Here is a 21547-nt window from a genome sequence, read left to right on the forward strand (position 1 = left end):
TCCTAGTTTTCCTTTTTTTTTGCCAAGCCATTTAAAAGTATTTCTCAGGTTTTGTCTTTATTTTTCTCAACTACAGGACTTATCTTTTAAATATACTTAATTTTCTATTATCAAGCCTTCTTCTAATAGTCATCTTTTTTTTTTTTCATGAAAATACCTTGCAGTCAGGCATCAAAATCAAAGAAATAAAAATATTGTTGCATCCCTGCAACAATGATTTTAACCAACATCAGAAGTGACCATGTGTGCTAAAAATGCCAGAGTTAAAACAGAGCAGGGAGCGGGAAGTGAGGTAATGTGAAGCCTCCACTGTGAGTTCTTGGCCACACCCCAGTTTATTTCTGGAAAATGCATGTGACATCTATTCACATACATTGCTATCTTTATATTGTCCAGGATATGCTAAATTGAGTAGCAACTCCAAAGGCAGTCTGTTTTAGAAAATTACTTAGAAGAGAGAGTTAAATTGGGTTTTATACACAAAATAGACACTTGGAGGCTCTTCTGGGACTTCGTGTAACTTAGGATAAAACAAGCTACTGTTTTACGGTGTTTTGATCAGTGACTTGTTCTAACCACTCTCATCATGAGTCGTGCCCAGCACCGTGCAGCCATGAAATGTGTGTTCTCCTTATGAACAGGTAGAGTTGTAATTTGGGAATAGTTTTCTTGGTGGAGCAGATGAATTAGTATTGATCCATTGACACTCTTTTGTCCATAGGGCTTCATGCCTGAAGGTATATAAAAGGATGATTGGCTGAGATTAGATGTGCAGCCTGTCACTGGGGAGAAGTGTAGAATTACTTGGCACACACAGGGATTTTAGCCAAGACTGTGGCTGCATTACATGTTTTAATCAATTGCTGCTAACATCAAAGAGTTCCCTGATATACTGAAGATTTTGCCTGATTGGTATTCTGGTCCAAGGACTCCATCTCTCTCAACCTCAGTGATGTGTTACAAGAGCATTCTACCCACCCCAGCAGTGCCTTTTGAATCACATTTCCTAGAGAAGAGTATCTGCGGAGTATTATAAGTAATTTTTCCTTTTTCTTCATCAGATTCCAACAATAAGACTAGGAATGACCTGTGGGCATTCACATGATTTTACTTAATTCTATGAGAAATATCCTGAAGAACTTCCTTGGCCATTAAATAAGAAGTCTTTTCCCTTACTCAGAGCATGATCTGCTTTCATAAAGTTTTGCACTTATCTCCAGAAGGTGGGCTTCCCTGGTGGCTCAGAGGTTAAAGCATCTGCCTGCAATGCGGGAGACCTGGGTTTGATCCCTGAGTTGGGAGGATCTTCTGGAGAAGGAAATGGCAACCCACTCCACTATTCTTGCCTGGAGAATCCCATGGACGGAAGAGCCTGGTGGGCTACAGTCCACAGGGTCACAAAGAGTCAGACATAACAGAGCGACTTCACTTTCTTTCTTTCCAAAAGGTGGTCTTTATTAATTTGGCTTTCAAGTTGGAAAAAGAGAAGTCGATTCCTTGTGAATTCTGCTTTAAAATTTAACCCTCAGGTGGTTAAAGCCTCCTTATCCAAACCGAGTCACTGTTTAATGAGGCCGCTTTATAATCACTCCAAAACACACTTTCAAAACAAAAGTTAGAAAGCCTGTATGATCCATTCTCAAGAAAGATCTCTTTCTGTTCAAAACCCGTCCTGACCTTTTTGTTGAAGAAGAACAAAATAATGTAGTAACAAAAACACAAGTGGCTGCCAAAGGAAGAGGAAAAAAAAAAAAGAGTTCCTGTAAGGGGCTGAAACAATAAATCTCCTCTCTGTTGAACTCCCAAAGGGAGTGTGTGCATTTCCTCCCGTTCTTTATCAGAGCCTCCGAAATAAGTAGGAATGGGCAGTAGCTGTTCCCATCCAGCACACCTTTTCCATTTGCTAAGGCACTGCCAGGCTGGGAGGGTGTTGTCCCTGCCTGACTCTGGAGAGAGGAGCCGCTGTGACCATCCTCGGGCACTATGAAGCTGCTTCAAGGCACCATCTTTTGTCTTCTTCTGTCCAGTATTTCTAGCGGTAAGCAAAACCCAGGTACTGTTTTCTCTTGTTTTTCTGATGGTGTGGATTAGAAACCACCTGTCAGATGCTTTGAGCCTCAGTTTACCTTAAGGGAGTTTGCCCTGGAATGCATATGCAGCAGTGCATTTGCTGAGCTGAGCGTGTGCGTGTGGCTGGAGACTGCACGGAAAAGGCACCACAGAGAGGATGCTTGTTTTCACTGAAGGAAAACATTTGCTGCCGCAGCGGCCTTCCAGTGTGTTTCATGGCATCCTAAAGGTGCTGGGAATGTACAGTAGCCTTTTTGGAAAGTCACAATCTGAGAATCATATGCTGGTTAAAAATGGATTTCTAAAAAATGTTCTCTTTGCAGATGTAAGTCTAGATATAAGAAGGTTGTCATGTATGGTGAAAGGCTGTAATAATCAGAAATGTTGTGTTGCAGTTGCTGGCCAATTATTTGTCCCAACTATTTTCTGGCTCTGATAAAATGAGAGGTTGGATAAAGCCCCCTGGGGAAGTGAATCTTAATATCTTGAGAGGGGAGGGTGAGAAAGGAGGAGAGTCACTTGATTAAAGTGTATATCACATATCTACACATGTATGTACAATATTTTGCATAACGTTGCAGGAAATTTATAGACATAAAAATCCTACTGATTGACTGCAGGTTCTGAGACTTAAAGAATATATATATGCACCTATACAAGCCCTGACTATATTAATAACCAGTTGCAAGAAATGATTACATTTGACTTTTAACCTTTCTGGAGAGATTTACTGTAAGTAATTAAATTTAATCAATATTTATTAGGCTCCCACCATGTACTCGGCAGTACAAGGTATGCAAAAATGAGTAAGACATTGTCCTTGCCCACAGTGGTAAATACACCATTGGGAGAAATAAACATGTAATTCTAACACGAGACAGATTTAATAAGTTCAAAAACCAAAATACAAAATGTTATCATAAAAGAACACAGTTGGGACACATTAATTCTGACTCTGAGGAGCCCTGGAAAAAAAAAAACCTCAATTCTAATTTTATTTTTCCATGCCCTCCTCTAGGAGATCTTCCTAACCCAGGGATTGAACACAGGTCTCCCACATTGCAGGTGGATTCTTTACCATCTCAGCTACCAGTACAGCCCCTAATTTTATTTTTCATGTGCTTTTTTCAAAATTCCACTGATTACAAAATTCCAATTTGCAGTGATCATGTAAGAAAAAATAAACACACTCCTTCTTGAACAATATTTATCTTTAATTTCTCAAAATATGTGTATACATTTAGGACAAATATCCAAACACTACAAAATCATATACAATTGATTACAGCCCATCTGGGAGCTTCCAGATTTTAGTTGCAGTGGGTATCAAGACCAAAATTTAGCTTAGATGATTTACAAAGTTCTGATTTTTTCTGAACAAAAATTATTCATGAGGTGACACAGGAATCAATGCACTAGCTTATAAATAACCCTGCAGTTTGCATGGGAGAGATTGATCAGAATTGGTGCTATGAGAAACACTGCTCATAAACACGTGTCAGGTCAATGTAAATTCTGAACGTCTGAGTTCAGCTTCTTGCCATCCCAGGTCTGCAAGCATCAATAAGTACACTACGTCCCTTGCATTGTTAAACTCTGAATGGATTACATGTATTTCTGAAAGCAAATTGGAATAGAATCCATAGAAGCAGGCTGCAAAACCTGACTGTAAGGAGGATGGAAATGTGAAGGATAACCCAGAGATGACCTGGCAGTTTTTTTTTTTTTTCTGGTATGGTCATGTTAAGAAAATACCAAGGTCTGTTAGCTCACTGGCAATGATACCAACCTCTCTGCTAGTAGTATCTTCTTTCTAAGGAACTTTTAACCCAACTAAAATAATTTCTCATTTGAGCAGAGACAACAGTTACATAATGACTATCTGCTTCAGCCTCTGTCAATGAGCCTTTGTTAATTTAAGGCAAGTGTCTGTAAAATCTACCCCATTTATTCTAGAAAAAGAAGCACTAGCTCCAGAGAGCATAAATTGACCAGCTGAGTGAAGTCCAGAAGGGATTGGAAGAGATTTTCCCATCCACTTACATGATTTTGCTGCACCTGGTTCTGCCTGTTTTATGTTTTCCTTCCCAGATATGGTACAGGAAATGAAGCATTTCCTAAGCTGATTTATTAAGTTCTTTTCCTAATCCCCTGTACCGGAAACACATTGATTTCAAAGCTTTATATGTTCCCCAAGCTTAGAATACTTAACATATTTCATCAGCAGAGTTGATTATAGGGGTACAGAGGGAGGCATTTCATCTGCCTTAAATTCACAAGTTGTCAAGAAGGTCCATGTTTTTTTGTTTTTTTTTTTTGCATGATAATTTTTTTTTTTTTTGGCATGGTAATTTATTCCATTCCAAATAATGATCTTTCAGAGAAATTGACTATTTTCTTTTTCTTTCTGATTTTTTTTGTCAGTCTCAGATTTAAATAAATACAATATAGTCTTTTGTACTCTTTGTGAAAATCAAGGAAATCTTTCTGCATGGCAGTGAGTGACTTTTTCTATTACTTCGTTGGTGGTATAATATTTTACAATCTCTAATCTGGAGAGCTGTTCTATTGAAATATGTATGGGAGCTTCCTGAAAAGGAACTGTCATTCTTTCTCAAGATTTTCTAAATTGTATTTAAAACTGAACAGACCCCTACAGTGGCTTTTAAGCTCCTCTGGCTTTTAAGTCTAGATTGATGAGTTTTTGACTGTCAGGAATGAGAAAAATTAAGTGAAGAAGGATTCCAAGAAAAAGGAGGCCCTGGAAGTAATTTATTTTTCAAGTGTCATTTGCCTCTTTGAACTTTGCATTAACTTAGGAAATATTAAAATGTTTAAGGCTTTTGCAAGCAGAGCGAACATCACATTATTGGTATCTGAAGATGAATTTAACTGCTTGTTGAAATTTATTTGTTAGGGGTTGAACATTCTATTTCATGGGGAAAAAACAGATTGAATACACTATAAGACAGATACTATGCTAGATGCTGGGGTTTATAGAGATCAATAAGACTCAATTATTGCCCTAGAAGTGGGGAAGAGGAGGATGAGTCAAATAGTTGGCTCATCCTCCAACCCTAACTCTAACCCCAATTTATAAGTTTGATTATATTAGAAGTCTTAAGTTGTAAATAATGTTTATGGAGAATTTACAATTAGCTTAGTTTGGAGTGTAGGAATATCAACAAAGCCTTCACATAAAAATGGAAATTATGATAAACTGAAACTTGAAAAACTGGAGATCCTGGATGGATGAAATTTCTTGAGTCGGAACTTTAAAGCACTATGTTCTAGTCTAGAAATATTAGGAGGTGACAGGTTGAACAGAGGTTATGTGTTGGAAATATAGTCTCAGAATATGTTGAATGCCAAGGTTAGAAACATTGACTCAGATAGTTAACTATTTTGAAGACTCTAAATGTGTTTGAGCATGAGAATTATGTCAGCAGGATAAAGATTAGACTATTATTTTCAAGATAAAGAAAAACTAAAGAAAATGGTGCAAATGGTATTACAAATCAATAAAATGAAAAGAAGGGTCAATGAAGAGCTTTAAGGAGGTAGACAGTTTGTGATCTGACATATTATTGACTGATTATGAGAAAAAATAACTGAGATGTAAAGAGAATGTTATTTGAATAACAGAAATTGGGAAATAGATTGGCACCAGGGCTGGGAAAAGATAGGAGGAAATGGTTTAGATGAATTTGATTTTGGACATGGTGAGTTTGAAATCCTAATGAAATACTCAAATAGAGGTGGCCAAGGATAGATTAAATTTGTCTGGTGCATAGTTGCCCACCTGTGCCTGGAGGTGATGGTGAGAAATGAGTGTTCTTTACACTTGTTTCCCAAGAGTTTTTAGTCTTGTCCTGCCCAGTGGAAGATGAGCAACATAGAGAAGCAATTTGTTTCTCTTCTGAATGTTGATATTTATAACTGACTTGTGGCACTTATTTTCATAGTCATTTGTGTGCATATCTCCTCTACCAGACTATAAGCACCTTGAAAGTAAAGGTCATTTTTATTATAACTTGTGTAGTAAAAGTTCTAAACATAATAAGGATATGAGAAGCTGAATGAATACCTAAATGCATGACATATTATTCTTTTTTTTTTCATTTTTAATGTCTTCATCTGATAATCACTTATTGTTTACAACCTTATCTTTGTGAAAGGGCTTCCTAGTGGCTCAGATGGCAAAGAATCTGCCTGCAATGCAGGATACTTAGGTTTGATCCCTGGGTAGCGAAGATTCCCTTGGAGGAGGGCATAGCAACCCATTCCAGTATTGTTGCCTGGAGAATCCCCAGGGACAGAGGAGCTTGGTTGTCTATAGTCTATGGGGTCCCATAGTCAGACATGACTGAGCAACTAACCACACATCTTATCCTTGTGAAAAGGTTATGGACAGATATGAATCACAGAACATAACATGAAAACAAGTGGATTATTTTGATTCCTGGCTATAGAAGTGAGCACCAAATATAAGGAAAGGGGCTTCTTATCAAAGTAAGTCATTTCCAAACTGTAGCAGAGGAGATGATAGGGATAGGTAAATGACCTAGTATCAGCTAATAGTAATTTACAGCAAATCTGGAAGGATAAGCTACTCTGACCATAATCATTGGGAGAAAGGATATCTAAATAGAACTGATTCTATTGGGTAGGCCAAAAACTTCATTTGGATTTTTCTGTAAGATGTTATAGAAAAACCCAAATGAAGTTTTTGGTCAATTGAATGTTTCATGTCTTTTTTGGATGTCAAATATTTTATGTAATATTTTCTTAAAGTTATAGATATTTAAGGAGAAACCTTGCTTCTCACTTCTCAAAAATACAAAATGGCTTTTTTTCCTTAAAGCAAAGCTCACAAAAGAGAATTTGGAAGAAAATCAAATAAATATCATACATCATTAATTCTTATGTTATTTTAGGTAACATCTGAGTTACTTCAGAGCAGATTATCGTACTCATTACTTCCTCCTAGACACTTACCGATAGAACTTACCTGAGATGGGTGACCTCTTGTAAAAAGAGTGAACCAGTGTGGAAACAAATTCAATGGGAGAAGTATTCAGTTTCCTAGCCATTTATTTTGCATTTTTTCTTTACACCACTTTTTTTTTTTTTAAATCAATGATCTCTGTCTAAAAATAGAAGTGGTCATTCTAGAATTTTTATTTCCAAGAGATTCATAACAGTTGTCAGCAAATTGTCTGGCAGTTTTATCTTGCTGATCATAATTATTTGTATATTGAGGGAAAAAAAGATAAACATTTGAAGGTTTCAGAGAGCTTCTAATTTACTGGATAATTGCCCATCCTTTCCTTTTCATTGATGAAGTTGGAGTTCAAGCTTCAGGGAAATACTTTAACTTGTGAATAATTGTCTAATCCAAGTTCTTTATATTCTTTTTGTCTTGGTCATTACTTTCCAACTTCCTCTTCACCTTTGAGAATAATTTGAGATATGCTTTTCTAAACACTGAATGTCGAAGCAGGAATTTACTCTAAGCGACATTCCATTCAATTCCTGTGTAGTGAGTGTCTCCTTTCCTGTTGCTGAATTCCTGTGGGTCACTATAGCTCTATCAGGCTAGGATAATAATGCCTGTTGAGTGTTCAAAGAAGTTCTTTTAGTTGACAAATAAGATCTTTTTGCTACTGTTGCATACATATCAGCAGTAGCATGGGAAACATTAGTGATGTCAGTTACATTTAGAGAGGCCACTATATGATTCCACAATTTCAGCAACCATAAAAAAGGAGTTTTCAAAACATCAATAGAGATTTTGTGTCTTGTGGCATGACATATCAGTAGGGATAATCATAACCAGTCTCTAAATAGAAGCAGCTACCTACATCCTCTTGGGATGTGTTTAGTCTAACCATTGCTATGGCAACCTGTCAGGTGTAGCCTGACAGTATCTTGTCTCACATGAATGAGTATCTCTTGCTTTCCTGTCTGCTGTTGTTCTGATCCTAAGGCATGCTTCACTTACAGAACCCTGCCTGGCATGGTTGTGTATCTGAGCTAGATGTATAAAAGAGCCTTAGCACTCTAGCCTTTGCCAAAAAGAAGAATGGGACCAGTGAATGCTTTTCTTTCCTATGACTGCTCCAGTTTCACTATTTTAGTTCTCTGCTCCTTTTTCTGAGATTACTTTCCTCTACAAATTGTACACAAACCCTTGTTTGGCTCTGCTTTTTGAGAAAGCCAGGATTTATAATTTTTTGATGGGAACATTTTGGCTTGGATGATAATGTATATAAATTATACTAGAATTTCTCTGATACTCTAGTTGATATTCACTACCTTTCGTCTTCTTCACTTCCAGAAAAAAAAAAATCTGAAAAGCTTTCGTTGATTAAGTTAAACAGTATTCCAAGCAAGTCCTTTTCTAAGGCAATCATCTGTCTGTATAGAGTCAGTAATGAATTATATTGTAAGGTCGATAGTCAAAATGTCAAATGACATTGATTTTACTCATAATGTTCTGCTCTTCTGAAATGTGGCTACCCACTCCAGTATTCTTGCCTGGAGAATTCCATGGACAGAGGAGCCTGGAGTCTGTGGGGTCACAAAGAGTTGGACACAACTGAGTGACTAACACTTTCACTTTCATCTGAAATGTAAAGTGATTTTTATTCTGTTTAATCAGTCATATTCTGGCCCCAACCTAAATTAGTTGTGTCAAAACCGGGAGAATGGTGATCACAACTGGGTCTGGTCTAAGTTAACCCAGATAAATATTGTCACAACATCTACTGACATCTACTGTTTGTGGTGGCTGGCACTTTATATGCCTTCTATCACATTTCAAGGCCTATTTTATCATTTCCATTTTACTGATTATAACACTGAGGCTTGGAGAGAGTTAAAGTTATGATAGAGTGATAGTGCTTAAAATCAGAGAACATTGTGCTTCAAAATTTCCCTTCTAGCTTGCTGTCCTCCAGTGTAGTGGAACTGCAATAAGTTGAGTTTTTCTAACTGAAAAGATTAAGGGTAGAGACTCACTACTTGAGTAATTTAGAAGCACTGCTGCCTCTCAAAGCACCTTCAGGACCTGTAAACGTTAAACTAAGACTGCAATGCAATGAATGAGTTTCTACTTAGTGATAATTAGCCTCTGAATATCCTGAATTCAATTAATTTTTAATGATTGAGTTGAAAGAAATTTTAGGCATTTCCCTACCTACCCACTATTGTGTTGGTTGAAAAAAAATGTTCTTTGTTCTAATATAAATGTCAGTGAAGCTAATATAGGACTTAAAAGAGAAGGAAAGAAGTGAAAAGGAAATAACTATTGGTAATTAATTATCTAGTGTCACATTTATAATTCTTCTGGAGCCAGACAGTCTGGATTCAAATTCCAGCTCTGCCACTTTCTGTGTGAACTTGGGCAAGTTACTTAACCTTCAACTTTTTCAGCTATAAAACATGGATGAATACAGTCTTACCTCATGGGGACATTAGAAAGATCATGGGAGGTAATATACATAAACACCAAGAATAGTATTCCAGTGTATAGTGACTCTATGTTTTGCTGAACTTGAGAACTCAGAATCCTACAGTTTATAATATCGCATTCCTTAGATAAACTACTTCATTGCCAAGTTGATTTCAATCTAGGATCAGCAAATATTTAAATAATTACAATGAGGATTCTCACAAAGAGAAAAATCAGTACATAAAAAATTTTCACAATGGAACTGATGTTGGATTGGAATATAATTGCCAGTTATGTTCTTAACCACATTATATATGGCACAATTTGACATATACAAACTGGTGTATTATCTAGTATCCCTTTAAGGTTTGTAAGTTATTTAACTCCATGTATAAACTAATCACTCAAATTAATAAGCAAAATTGTATATGTATTTAATGAAAATTCTAACTTTTCAGACTGAGATTGTCAACTTTCTCAAATATGATTTCCTGTCCTAAAGTATTGAGCATTGCTTACTCTGAGAGGTGGGATATGTTAGTGGAAGGAACTTTGGTCTTAATGTGAAAACCAACTTTGGATCCAGCTTCTTAGTATGCTAAAGTCGGCCAAGATCCTATATGCTTGTTATCCTCAGTTTCTATATCTAAAAATGAGAAAAACAATCATTCTGACAGAATACTGGTGTTAAATGCTAAGTGGAAAACCTATTTTAGATGCTCTGTAGGTCATAACTCACTATTAAAATTTAGTTATTAATATGCCACCTAATATTTAACTCATGGAATCAACAGATGAAGAACACATTTCATAAATTTGAGAATTCTTTCTAACTGGCTGGACCTTTAACTGCCAACCCATTATGACTGTTTGAATCATGTATCTTTAAATATGTTTATGGCTGCTACACATTTGAATTACCATGTGTTGAGATCATACCCGAGTTATAAAACTCACACACACAAAACACAGGAAATCATTTGTATCACACATTGAACTTATTTTTAACTGAAGTGGAAAAAGAAATGATTTTATGTGCATATGTTTGTGTGTTTGTATATGTGTGGTTTGAACCATGAAGTCAGCCCTCCAGGGAATTTAGAAAGTGTCAGGACATAGATACTGAACTCTCAGACACTTACCCTGGGGAGCTGAGGCCACTCCTGCACTTGTCAGCTCAAGGCTATTGTGACTATCCCTCTATCCCACAATGGGACATCCCCTATTTATCCCTCCTTCCAAAAATTCACTGGGTTTTTTTCCTTTAATTTTCTTGTAATTAATTTATTTTTTACTGAAGGATAATTGCTTTACAGAATTTTGCTGTTTTCTGTCAAACCGCAACATCAATCAGCCATAGGTATACGTATGTCACCTCCCTTTTGAACCTCCCTCCAATCTCCCTTTTCATTCTACCCCTCTGGTTGATACAGAGCCCCTATTTGGGTTTCTGAGATATACAGCAAATTCCCGTTGGCTATCTATTTTACATATGGTGGTGTAAGTTTTCATGTTACACATTCCATACATCTCACCCTCTCCTCCCCTCTCCCCATGTCCATAAGTCTGTTCTCTATGTCAGTTTCTCCATTGTTTCCCTGTAAATAAATTCATCGGTACCATTTTTCTAGATTCTGTATATATGCGTTGGAATACAATTTTTATCTTTCTCTTTCTGATTTATTTCACTCTGTATAATAGGTTCTAGGTTCATCCACCTCATTAGAACTGATTCAAATGTTTTCCTTTTTATGGCTGAGTAATATTCCATTGTGAATAGGTACCACATGTCTTTATCCATTCATCTGTTGATGGACATCTATGTTGCTTCCATGTTCTAGCTATTGCAAATAGTGCTGTAATGAACAATGGGATACGTGTCCTTTTCAATTTTGGTTACCTGAGGGTATACGCCTAGGAGTGGGATTGCTGGGTCATATGGTGGATTTATTCCTAGATTTTTAAGGGATCTCCATTCTGTCTTCTATAGTGGCTGTATCAATTTACATTCCCACCAACAGTCCAAACGTGTTCTCTTTTTTCCACACCCTCTCCAGTATTTACTGTTTGTAGACTTTTTGGTGAGGGCCATTCTGACTGGTATGAGATGATATCTCATTGTAGTTTTGATTTGCATTTCTCTAATAATGAGCACTGTTGAGCATCTTTTCATGTCTTTATTAACCATCTGTATGTCTTATTTGGAGAAATGTCTGTTTAGGTCTTTTCCCCACTTTTTGATTGGGTTGTTCGTTTTTCTGGTATTGAGTTGTATGAGCTGCTTGTATATTTTGGAAATTAATCTTTTGTCAGTTGTTTCATTTGCTATTATTTTCTCCTATTCTGAGGGTTGTCTTTTCATTTTGCTTATAGTTTTCTTTGCTGTACAAAAGCTTTTAAGTTTAATCAGGTCCCACTTGTTTACTTTTGTTTTTATTCCCATAACTCAAAAACTAGGAGATGGATCACAGAGAATCATGCTTTGTTTTATGTCATCAAGTGTTCTGCCTCTGTTTTCCTCCAAGAGTTTTATAGTTTCTGGTCTTACATTTAGGTCTTTAATCCTAAATTTTGTGTTTATCTTTGTGTATGGTGTTAGGAAGTGTTCTAATTTCATTCTTTTACATATGGCTGTCCAGTTTTCCCAGCACCATTTTTTGAAGAGGCTGTCTTTGCCCCATTGCATATTCTTGCCACCTTTGTCAAAAATAAGGTACCCATAGATACATGGGTTTATTTCTGGGCTTTCTATCTTGTTCCATTTGTTTATATTTCTGTCTTTGTGCCAGTACCATACTGTCTTGATGACTGTAGCTTTGTAGTATAATCTAAAGTCAGGAAGGTTGATTCCTCCAGATCCATTCTTCTTTCTCAAGACTGCTTTGTCTATTTGGGATCTTTTATGTTTCCATATGAATTGTGAAATTTTTTGTTATAATTCTGTGAAACATGCCACTGGTAATTTGATAGGGATCACATTGAATCTGTAGATTGCATTTGGTAGTATAGTCATTTTCACAATATTGATTCTTTCTATCCAGGAACATGGAATATATATCTCCCTATCTGTTTATGTCATCTTTGATTTCTTTCATTGGGGTCTGATAATTTTCTGTGTACAGTTCGTTTCCTTAGGTAAGTTTCTTCCTAGATATTTAATCTTTGTTGCAATGTTGAATGAGATTTATTCCTTGATTTCTCTTTTTGATTTGTCATTGTTAGTATATAGAAATGCAAGTGATTTATTTATATTGATTTTGTATCCTGAAATTTTGCTAAATTCACTGATTAGCTCTAGTAATTTTCTGATAGTATCTTTAGGGTTTCCTATGTACTCTATCATGTCATCTGCAAACAGTGAGAGCTTTACTTCTACTTTTCCAACCTGGATTCATTTTATTTCTTTTTCATCTCTTATTGCTGTAGCTAGGACTTCCAGAGCTATGTTGAATAATAGTGGTGAAAGTGGGCACCATTGACTTGTTCCTGATCTTAGGGGGAATACTTTCAGGTTTTCACCATTGAGAATAATGTTTTCTGTAGGCTTATCGTATATGGCCCTTAGTATGTTGAGGTAGGTTCCTTCTATGCCCATTTTTTTGAAGAGTTTTAATGATAAATGGGTGCTGAACTTTGTCAAAGGCTTTTTCTGCATCTATTATCATATGGTTTTTATCTTTCAATTTGTTAATATGGTGTATCATATTGTTTGATTTGTGTATATTGAAGAATCCTTGCATCCTTGGAATAAACTCAACTTGATCATGGTGTATGAGCTTTTTGATGTGTTGCTGAATTGTGTTTGCTAAATGTTTGTTGAGGATTTTTACATCTTCATTCATCATTGATACTGGCCTGTAGTTTTCTTTCTTTCCGTCTTTCTTTCTTTCTTTTTTTTTTTGTGTGTCTTTGTCTGCTTTTGGTATCAGGGTAATGGTGGCCTCTTAGAATGAGTTTGGAAGTGTTCATTCCTCTGCAATTTTTAAAAAGAGTTTTAGAAGGATAGGCATTAGCACTTCTCTAAATGTTTGATAGAATTCTTCTGTGAAGCCATCTGATCCTGGGCTTTTGTTTTTTGGGAGATTTTTTTTTTTTTTATCATAGCTTCAATTTCAGTGCTTGTAAATGGGTTGTCCATAATTTCTATTTCTTCCTGGTTTAGTCTTGGAAATTTGAACTTTTCTAAGAATCTGTCCATTTCTTCCAGGTTATCTATTTTATTGCCATATAGTTGTTCATAACAGTCTCTTATAATCCTTTGTATTTCTGTATTGTCTGTTGTAACCTCCCCTTTTTCATTTCTAATTTTGTTGACTTGATTCTTCTCTCTTTTTTGTCTTGATGAGCCTGGCTAAAGGCTTGTCAATTTTTTTTATCTTCTTAAAGAACCAGCTTTTAGTTTTATTAATCTACTATGTTTCTTTTCTTTTTCATTTATTTCTGCTCAGATCTTTATGATTTCTTTCCTTCTACTAATTTTTTTTCTTATTTTTCCAGTTGTTTTAGATGTAAATTTAGGTTGTCTATTCAATATTTTTCTTGTTTCTTGAGGTAGGATTGTATTGCTCTTAGAACTACTTTTGCTGGGTTGTCATGTTTCCATTGTTATTCATTTCTAAAAACTTTTTGATTTCCTTTTTTATTTTTTCAGTAACCTGTTGGTTATTTATAAATGTGTTATTTAATCTCCATGTGTCTATTTTTCTTACAGTTTTTTTCTTGTAATTGTTATCTAGTCTCATAGCACTGTGGTCAGAGAAGATGCTTGATATGATTTCAGTTTTCTTAAATTTACTGAGTTTTGGTTTGTGACCCAAGATGTAGTCTATTCTGGAGAATGTTCCATGTGCATTTGAGAAGAAGGTGTATTCTTCTGCATTTAGATGGAATGTCCTGAAGATATCAATGAGATCCATCTCATCTAAGTATCATTTAAGACTTGTGTTTACATGTACCCCAATGTTCATTGCAGCACTGTTTATAATAGCCAGGACATGGAAACAACCTAGATGTCCATCAGGAGATGAATGGATAAGAAAGCTGTGGTACATATACACGATGGAGTATTACTCAGCCATTAAAAAGAATTCATTTGAATCAGTTCTGATGAGATGGATGAAACTGGAGCCGATTATACAGAGTGAAGTAAGCCAGAAAGAAAAACACCAATACAGTATACTAACACATATATATGGAATTTAGAAAGATGGCAATGACGACCCTATATGCAAGACAGCAAAAAAGACACAGATGTGTATAACGGACTTTTGGCCTCAGAGGGAGAGGGAGAGGGTGGGATGATTTGGGAGAATGGCATTCTAACATGTACACTATCATGTGAGAATCGAATCGCCAGTCTATGTCTGACGCAGGATACAGCATGCTTGGGGCTGGTGCATGGGGATGACCCAGAGAGATGTTGTGGGGAGGGAGGTGGGAGAGGGGTTCATGTTTGGGAATGCATGTAAGAATTAAAGATTTTTAAATTTAAATAAATAAATTTTTAAAAAAGCATCAAAAAAAAAAGAGACGTGTTTAGTTATTAATTTTCTGTTTTGGTGATCTGTCCATTGGTGTGAATGGGGTGTTAAAGTCTCCTACAATTATTACATTACTGTCAATTTCTCCTTTTATGTCTGTTTGTGTTTGTCTTATGTATCGAGGGTTTTCTATGTTGGATGCATAGATGTTTACAATTGCTATGTCTTCCTCTTGAATTCATTCCTTGATCCTTATGTAGTGTCCTTCTTTATCTCTTGTAATATTCTTTATTTTAAGATCTATTTTGTCTGATATGAAGATTGCTACTCCAGCTTTCTTTTGCTTTCCATTTGCATGGAATATATTTTCCATCCTCTCACTTTCGGTCTAAATGTATCTTTAGGTCTGAAGTGGGTTTCTTGTAGACAGCATATATATTGGTCTTGTTTTTGTATCCATTTAGCCAGTCCGTGTCTTTTGATTGGAGCATTTAATCTGTTTACATTTTCTTAATTGTTTAGGGTTGATTTTATAGATATTTTTCTTTTCTTGTATTTCTTTACTATGTAAGTCCCTTTAACATTTGTTGTAAAGCTGGCTTGGTGGTACTGAATTGTCTTAGCTTTTTCTTGTCTGAAAAGCTTTTTATTTCTCCATCAATTTTGAATGAGATCCCTACTGGATATAGTAATCTTGGTTGTAGATTTTCCCCTTTCAGTATTTTAAATATATCCTGCAACTCTGTTCTGGCCTGCAGAGTTTCTGCTGAAAGATTAGCTGTTAAGTGCATGGGGTTTCCCTTGTATGTTACTTGTTGCTTCTCCCTTGCTGCTTTTAATAATCTTTCTTTGTGTTTAGTCTTTGTTAGTTTGATTAGTATGTGTCTTGGGGTGTTTCTCCTTGGGTTTATCCTGTATGGGACTCTTCATGCCTCTTGGACTTGATTGACTATTTCCTTTTCCATGTTAGGGATATTTTCAACTATAATCTCTTCAAAAGTTTTCTCAGACCCTTTCTTCTCTTCTTTTTCTGGGACCCCTATAATTTGAATGTTGGCATGTTTGATATACTCCCAGAGGTCTCTGAGACTATCCTAAGTTCTTTTCATTCTTTCTACTTTATTCTGCTCTTCAGAAGTTATTTCCACCATTTTATCTTCCAGCTCACTGATTTGTTCTTCTGTTTCAGATATTCTTCTATTGATTCCTTCTAGAGTATTTTTGATTTCAGTGATTATGTTGTTTTTCTCTGTATGTTTATTCTTTAATTCTTCTAGATGTTTGTTAATTGATTCTTGCATTTTCTCCATTTTTCTCTCAAGGTTTTTGATCATCTTTACTATCATTATTCTGAATTATTTTTCAGATAGTCTGCCTATTTCCACTTCATTCATTTGGAATTCTGTCTTTCTAGTTTGTTCCTTCATTTGTGTACTGTTTCTCAGTCTTTTCATTATTTATTTTTTAACTTAATGTGTTTGAGGTCTCCTTTTCCCAGGCTTCAATGAAAATTGAATTCTTTCCTTGAAGAAGGTTGAATTCTTTCTTCCTTTTGGTTTCTACTCTCCTAAGGTTAGCACAGTGGTTTGTGTAAGCTTTTTATAGGGTGAGACATGTGTTGTTTTTGTTTGTTTGTTTGTTTTTCCTCTGATGGGCAAGGCTGAGTTGTAATCCTGTCTGCTGAAGACTGAGTTTGTATTCTTGTTTTGTGTGTTGTCTAGGTGAGGCATCCTGCACAGGATGCTACTGGTGGTTGGATGATGCCAGGTTGTATTCAAGTGGTTTCCTTTGTGGGAGTTCTCACTAATTGATACTCCCTAGGGTTAGTTCTCTGGTAGTCTTGGATCTTGGAATCAGTGCTTCTACTCCAAAGGCTAAACTAATGCTCAGAATTCTCCAAGCCAGGCTTCAGCAATACATGAAACGTGAACTCCCTGATGTTCAAGCTGGTTTTAGAAAAGGCAGAGGAACCAGAGATCGAACTGCCAACATCCGCTGGATCATGGAAAAAGCAAGAGAGTTCCAGAAAAACATCTATTTCTGCTTTATTGACTATGCCAAAGCCTTTGACTGTGTGGATCACAATAAACTGTACAAAATTCTGAAAGAGATGGGAATACCAGACTACCTAACCTGCCTCTTGAGAAATCTGTATGCAGGTCAGGAAGCAACAGTTAGAACTGGACATGGAACAACAGATTGGTTCCAAATAGGAAAAGGAGTACATCAAGGCTGTATATTGTCACCCTGCTTATTTAACTTCTATGCAGAGTATATCATGAGAAACGCTGGACTGGAAGAAACACAAGCTGGAATCAAGATTGCTGGGAGAAATATCAATAACCTCAGATATGCAGATGACACCACCCTTATGGCAGAAAGTAAAGAAGAGCTAAAAAGCCTCTTGATGAAAGTGAAAGAGGAGAGCGAAAAAGTTGGCTTAAAGCTCAACATTCAGAAAACAAAGATCATGGCATCTGGTCCCATCACTTCATGGGAAATAGATGGGGAAACAGTGGAAACAGTGTCAGACTTTATTTTTCTGGGCTCCAAAATCACTGCAGATGGTGATTGCAGCCATGAAATTAAAAGATGCTTACTCCTTGGAAGAAAAGTTATGACCTACCTAGATATTATATTCAAAAGCAGAGACATTATTTTGCCGACTAAGGTCCATCTAGTCAAGGCTATGTTTTTTCCTGTGGTTATGTATGGATATGAGAGTTGGACTGTGAAGAAAGCTGAGCGCCGAAGAATTGATGCTTTTGAACTGTGATGTTGGAGAAGACTCTTGAGAGTCCCTTGGACTGCAAGGAGATCCAACCAGTCCATTCTGAAGGAGATCAACCCTGGGATTTCTTTGGAAAGAATGATGCTAAAGCTGAAACTCCAGTACTTTGGCCACCTCACGCAAAGAGTTGACTCATTGGAAAAGACTCTGATGCTGGGAGGGATTGTGGGCAGGAGGAGAAGGGGACGACAGAGGATGAGATGGCTGGATGGCATCACGGACTCAATGGACGTGAGTCTGAATGAACTCTGGGAGATGGTGATGAACAGGGAGACCTGGCGTGCTGCGATTCATGGGGTCACAAAGAGTCTGACACGACTGAGCGGCTGAACTGAACTGAACTCCAAAGGCTCAGGCTTGATCTCTGATCAGGAACAAAGATTCCACAAGTGGTTTGTAATGGTATTAAGTGAGATTAAAACAAATATCCAAAAACAAGAAGCCAAAGATGAACCCCAGACAAATGGCAGTTACAAAATCAGGTGAATGTAATTAAAATAATGCAATATACACTTATACACTGATGAGCAAAGTCAAAATAGTCCAACAAAAATAAAGTGCTGTAGGTAGAACAGGTAAAGAAATAAAAAATTATATTTACCAGTTAAGAACAAAACTAACTAAAGCACAAACTGGAAAAGAAAACTAAACAACGAGCCAAGTGGGGAATAAAACAATGAAAACAATCTAACAAATATGTTGAGAGGAAAGAAAAGAAAGAAAGAACAGATATCCAAAGTTAAATAGAGGTAGATAAAGAAGGTTTATATACATTAAAGATTAGCTGCAAGGGGAAAAGAACAGTAAGAAAGGAAAACAAAAGAATAAATGTAGAAAAAATTAGGTTGAAAAATTAAAGTTATAAAGAGAAAAGAAAAAAAAGGGAAGAGAAAAAAAAAAAGGAATAAAAAAGAAAACTCCACAGAACTGCAAAGCACAACATAGAGGCAGAGGTTTATAACAACAATAAAGAGTGTGACTGAATGTACACAGATAGATATATACCCATAATCAAAATCAAAACAGTCCAACAAAAATAAAGTACAATAGATTGACCCAGTGAACAAAGGAAACCAAAAATCATATCTACAAGAACAAAACTAACTAAAGCACAAACTGGAAAACAAAACTAAAGCAAGGTGCCAATTGGAGAATAAAGCAATGGAAATAAAACTAATAAATATATTGAGAGGAAAGGAGAGAAAAACAGAAAGAATAGATATGCAAAGTGAAATATAGGTAGATAAAGAAGATTTATATATGTTAAAGATTAACTGCAAGGGGAAAACAACAGTAGGAAAAGAAAACAAAGGAATAAATGTAGAAAAAATAATAGTATGCTTAAAAAATTAAAATTAAAAAAAGAAAAAGAAAAGAAAAGGGAAAACTCCACAGAACTGCAAAAGTCCAACATAGAGGCAGAGGTTTATAAGAAGTGTAAAAATTGTGACTAAGCAAAAAAAAAAGGAAGCTCAAAAGCTTAATTGGATTTCTTAGTACCAATAAAATTGACAACTACAACAGAGGGGGTGGGGAAAGGGGGACAAATCCAAAAGAATCTACAGAATAAGACAAAAAATAAAAATAATAAATGTTTTTCTTGAGTCAGTGCTGTCAGAGTCCTTTCCCTCACTGGGAGTCACAGTCCAGCTCACCTCCCTAGGATGCCCTCCAACACTGTGCTGGTCTCTGGACCTGCTGTGGGGGCAGCTCAGATTCTAATCTGGTCTGACTCCTGTGTGTTCTTGTCGCCAATGTCCGCAGCTATCAAAACTAGCACGTTTTATTTTGTGGGAGCTCTCAATGTTCTTTTATATATTCCATAGACACAGTCTGCAGCTTGTACAGCTAGTAGGAACGTTTGGGGTCTTCTTCCTTAGCCACACCGCCCCTGGCTTTCAATTGTGGTTTTATCTCCAACTCTGCATGTGGGTCAGACACTGGGGGTTGCTCCTGAAGCTGCCCTGGAGGACTTGGGTTTGCTCCTGTGAGGGCCAGGCGAGGAGGTGGCGCAGCTGCTTGGGTCACAGGGGTTCTGGCAGCACCAGGTACTCAGGGGGATTGGAGGCTAGGGCAGTAGGAAATACAGTGCTCTAGAAGAGTATGACGACCAGAATTGGTCAATACAATCCAGTATTCTTGCCTGGAGAGCCCCCTCTCTGACAGAGAAGCCTGGCAGGCCACAGTCTACAGGGTCGCAAAGAGTTGAACATGAACGAAGTGACCCTGTGCACATATACGCAAGACTTTTTTTGTTTTGTTTTTTTCCATGTGGCAGCTCTGCCCCAGTGAGGGTTGAGAGTAAAGATGGCACAACTGCTTGACTTGGGGGGACCCTGGCAGCGCCGAGTGTGCAGGAACACAGACTGACTCTGCCACAGGAGTTATGGCCCTATCAGTCTTTTTTCAAGCCTCTTGTAGCTGGTGATCAGAAGGCCTCTTTGACCAATCTTTCTCCATAGCTCTGCCCATTCAGGCACTTAGAGGGCTCCCTTGCATGAGGTCTTTCTCTGTTGTTCGGCACATCAGGCACATAGAGGGGCCCTCCAGACTGGGGTCCTATTTTGTAGATCAGCGCTTCAGGCACTTTAAGGGGCACCCTGGGGGAGGGCCCTACTCTGTAGTTCAGCGCATCACATGTTTGATGGGCCAGCCTCTCTATTCAGCTGCCGATGCTGGCGTGTGGGGAGAGAGAGGCTATGGTGATGGCTCCACCCCTTACATGTGACTCAGCAGCATTGCCTTGCTTTCATGTCTGCTTGGCTTTCCTCCACTGGCATTTCCCACCACTGTCTCCTCCCTCACCACCCCTCAATCTGTCTTTCTGCAGTCAACAGTAGCCCTCACCCTGGGATTGCTCCACAATCCCTAAACTCCAGCTCCCAGCTGCTGCGCCTTCCAGGGGACCTGCATCCCTGTCCGGGGTATGTATGTTTGTGGCAAGGACTGTCTGATTCTCATTCCATTTAGGCTGCCACAGATCAGTTTTTTCACTCTCAGCCTTAAATGTTTCTCCTCTAACTCAGACAATTGCCCCTTTGTGGGGATCAGACCCCTGCTTCAGTTCCCCACCCACCGAGGCCAGGTCCCATCCTACTAACACTCCTGTTTTTCCCCATAGTTCCTTTGTTCTACCGAGTTTGGCATGGTTCTATATATTCTTTTCCACTGGTCAGGTACTGCTGTCCACTCTCAGCTGGTGTTCTGCATGCACTTCTGTGTCTGAAGGTGTATACATCAGGAGATGTATCCATGGAGAGAGATGTACTCCACATCCGCCTACTCCTCCAACATCTTTGTATCTCTGCAAATCCAGTTTTAAAAGTGAGAATCATCTTTTTAAATGCATAGAATCAACTGCTTTAAAGGTTCAGTAATAGTAATTGCATTAGGGGATGAAGATAATTAAATTATATGAGTTCAATAAGCTTTTCCTTTTCATTTTCTAACAGCCTCATTTATTGTGTACAAGTTTTATATCAAAGTTAAAACTCTACAGATTTGCAAAATAGAAGAAAGAAAAATGACAGTGCTATCTATTACTTTAAAACCTGTTCAGTTCAGTTCATTTCAGTTCAGTCGCTCAGTCATATCTGACTCTTTGCGACCCCATGAATCGCAGCACGCCAGGCCTCCCTGTGCATCACCAACTCCTGGAGTTCACTCAAACTCATGTCCATTGAGTCGGTGATGCCATCCAGCCATCTCATCCTCAGTCGTCCCCTTCTCCTCCTGCCCCCAATCCCTCCC

The 21547-nt window shown here is 37.4% G+C and overlaps 1 protein-coding gene across 2 annotated transcripts in view; it reads left to right on the plus strand.

Annotated features, from left to right (window-relative positions):
* The first annotated feature begins 1861 nt into the window (after positions 1-1861).
* The window catches only part of EMCN (endomucin), a 128896-nt gene continuing 109210 nt past the window's right edge, over positions 1862-21547 (plus strand). Inside the window, exon 1 of one of the 2 annotated variants that reach the window (XM_052642106.1) lies at positions 1862-2053. In XM_052642106.1, coding sequence (XP_052498066.1) covers positions 1984-2053 — 70 coding nt within the window. In that variant the 5' untranslated portion in view covers positions 1862-1983. The remainder of the gene's footprint in view (positions 2054-21547) is intronic. The other variant, XM_052642104.1, reaches the window with a different exon arrangement.

This window comes from Budorcas taxicolor, chromosome 6, assembly GCF_023091745.1.
Source record: "Budorcas taxicolor isolate Tak-1 chromosome 6, Takin1.1, whole genome shotgun sequence".
NCBI lineage: Eukaryota > Metazoa > Chordata > Mammalia > Artiodactyla > Bovidae > Budorcas > Budorcas taxicolor.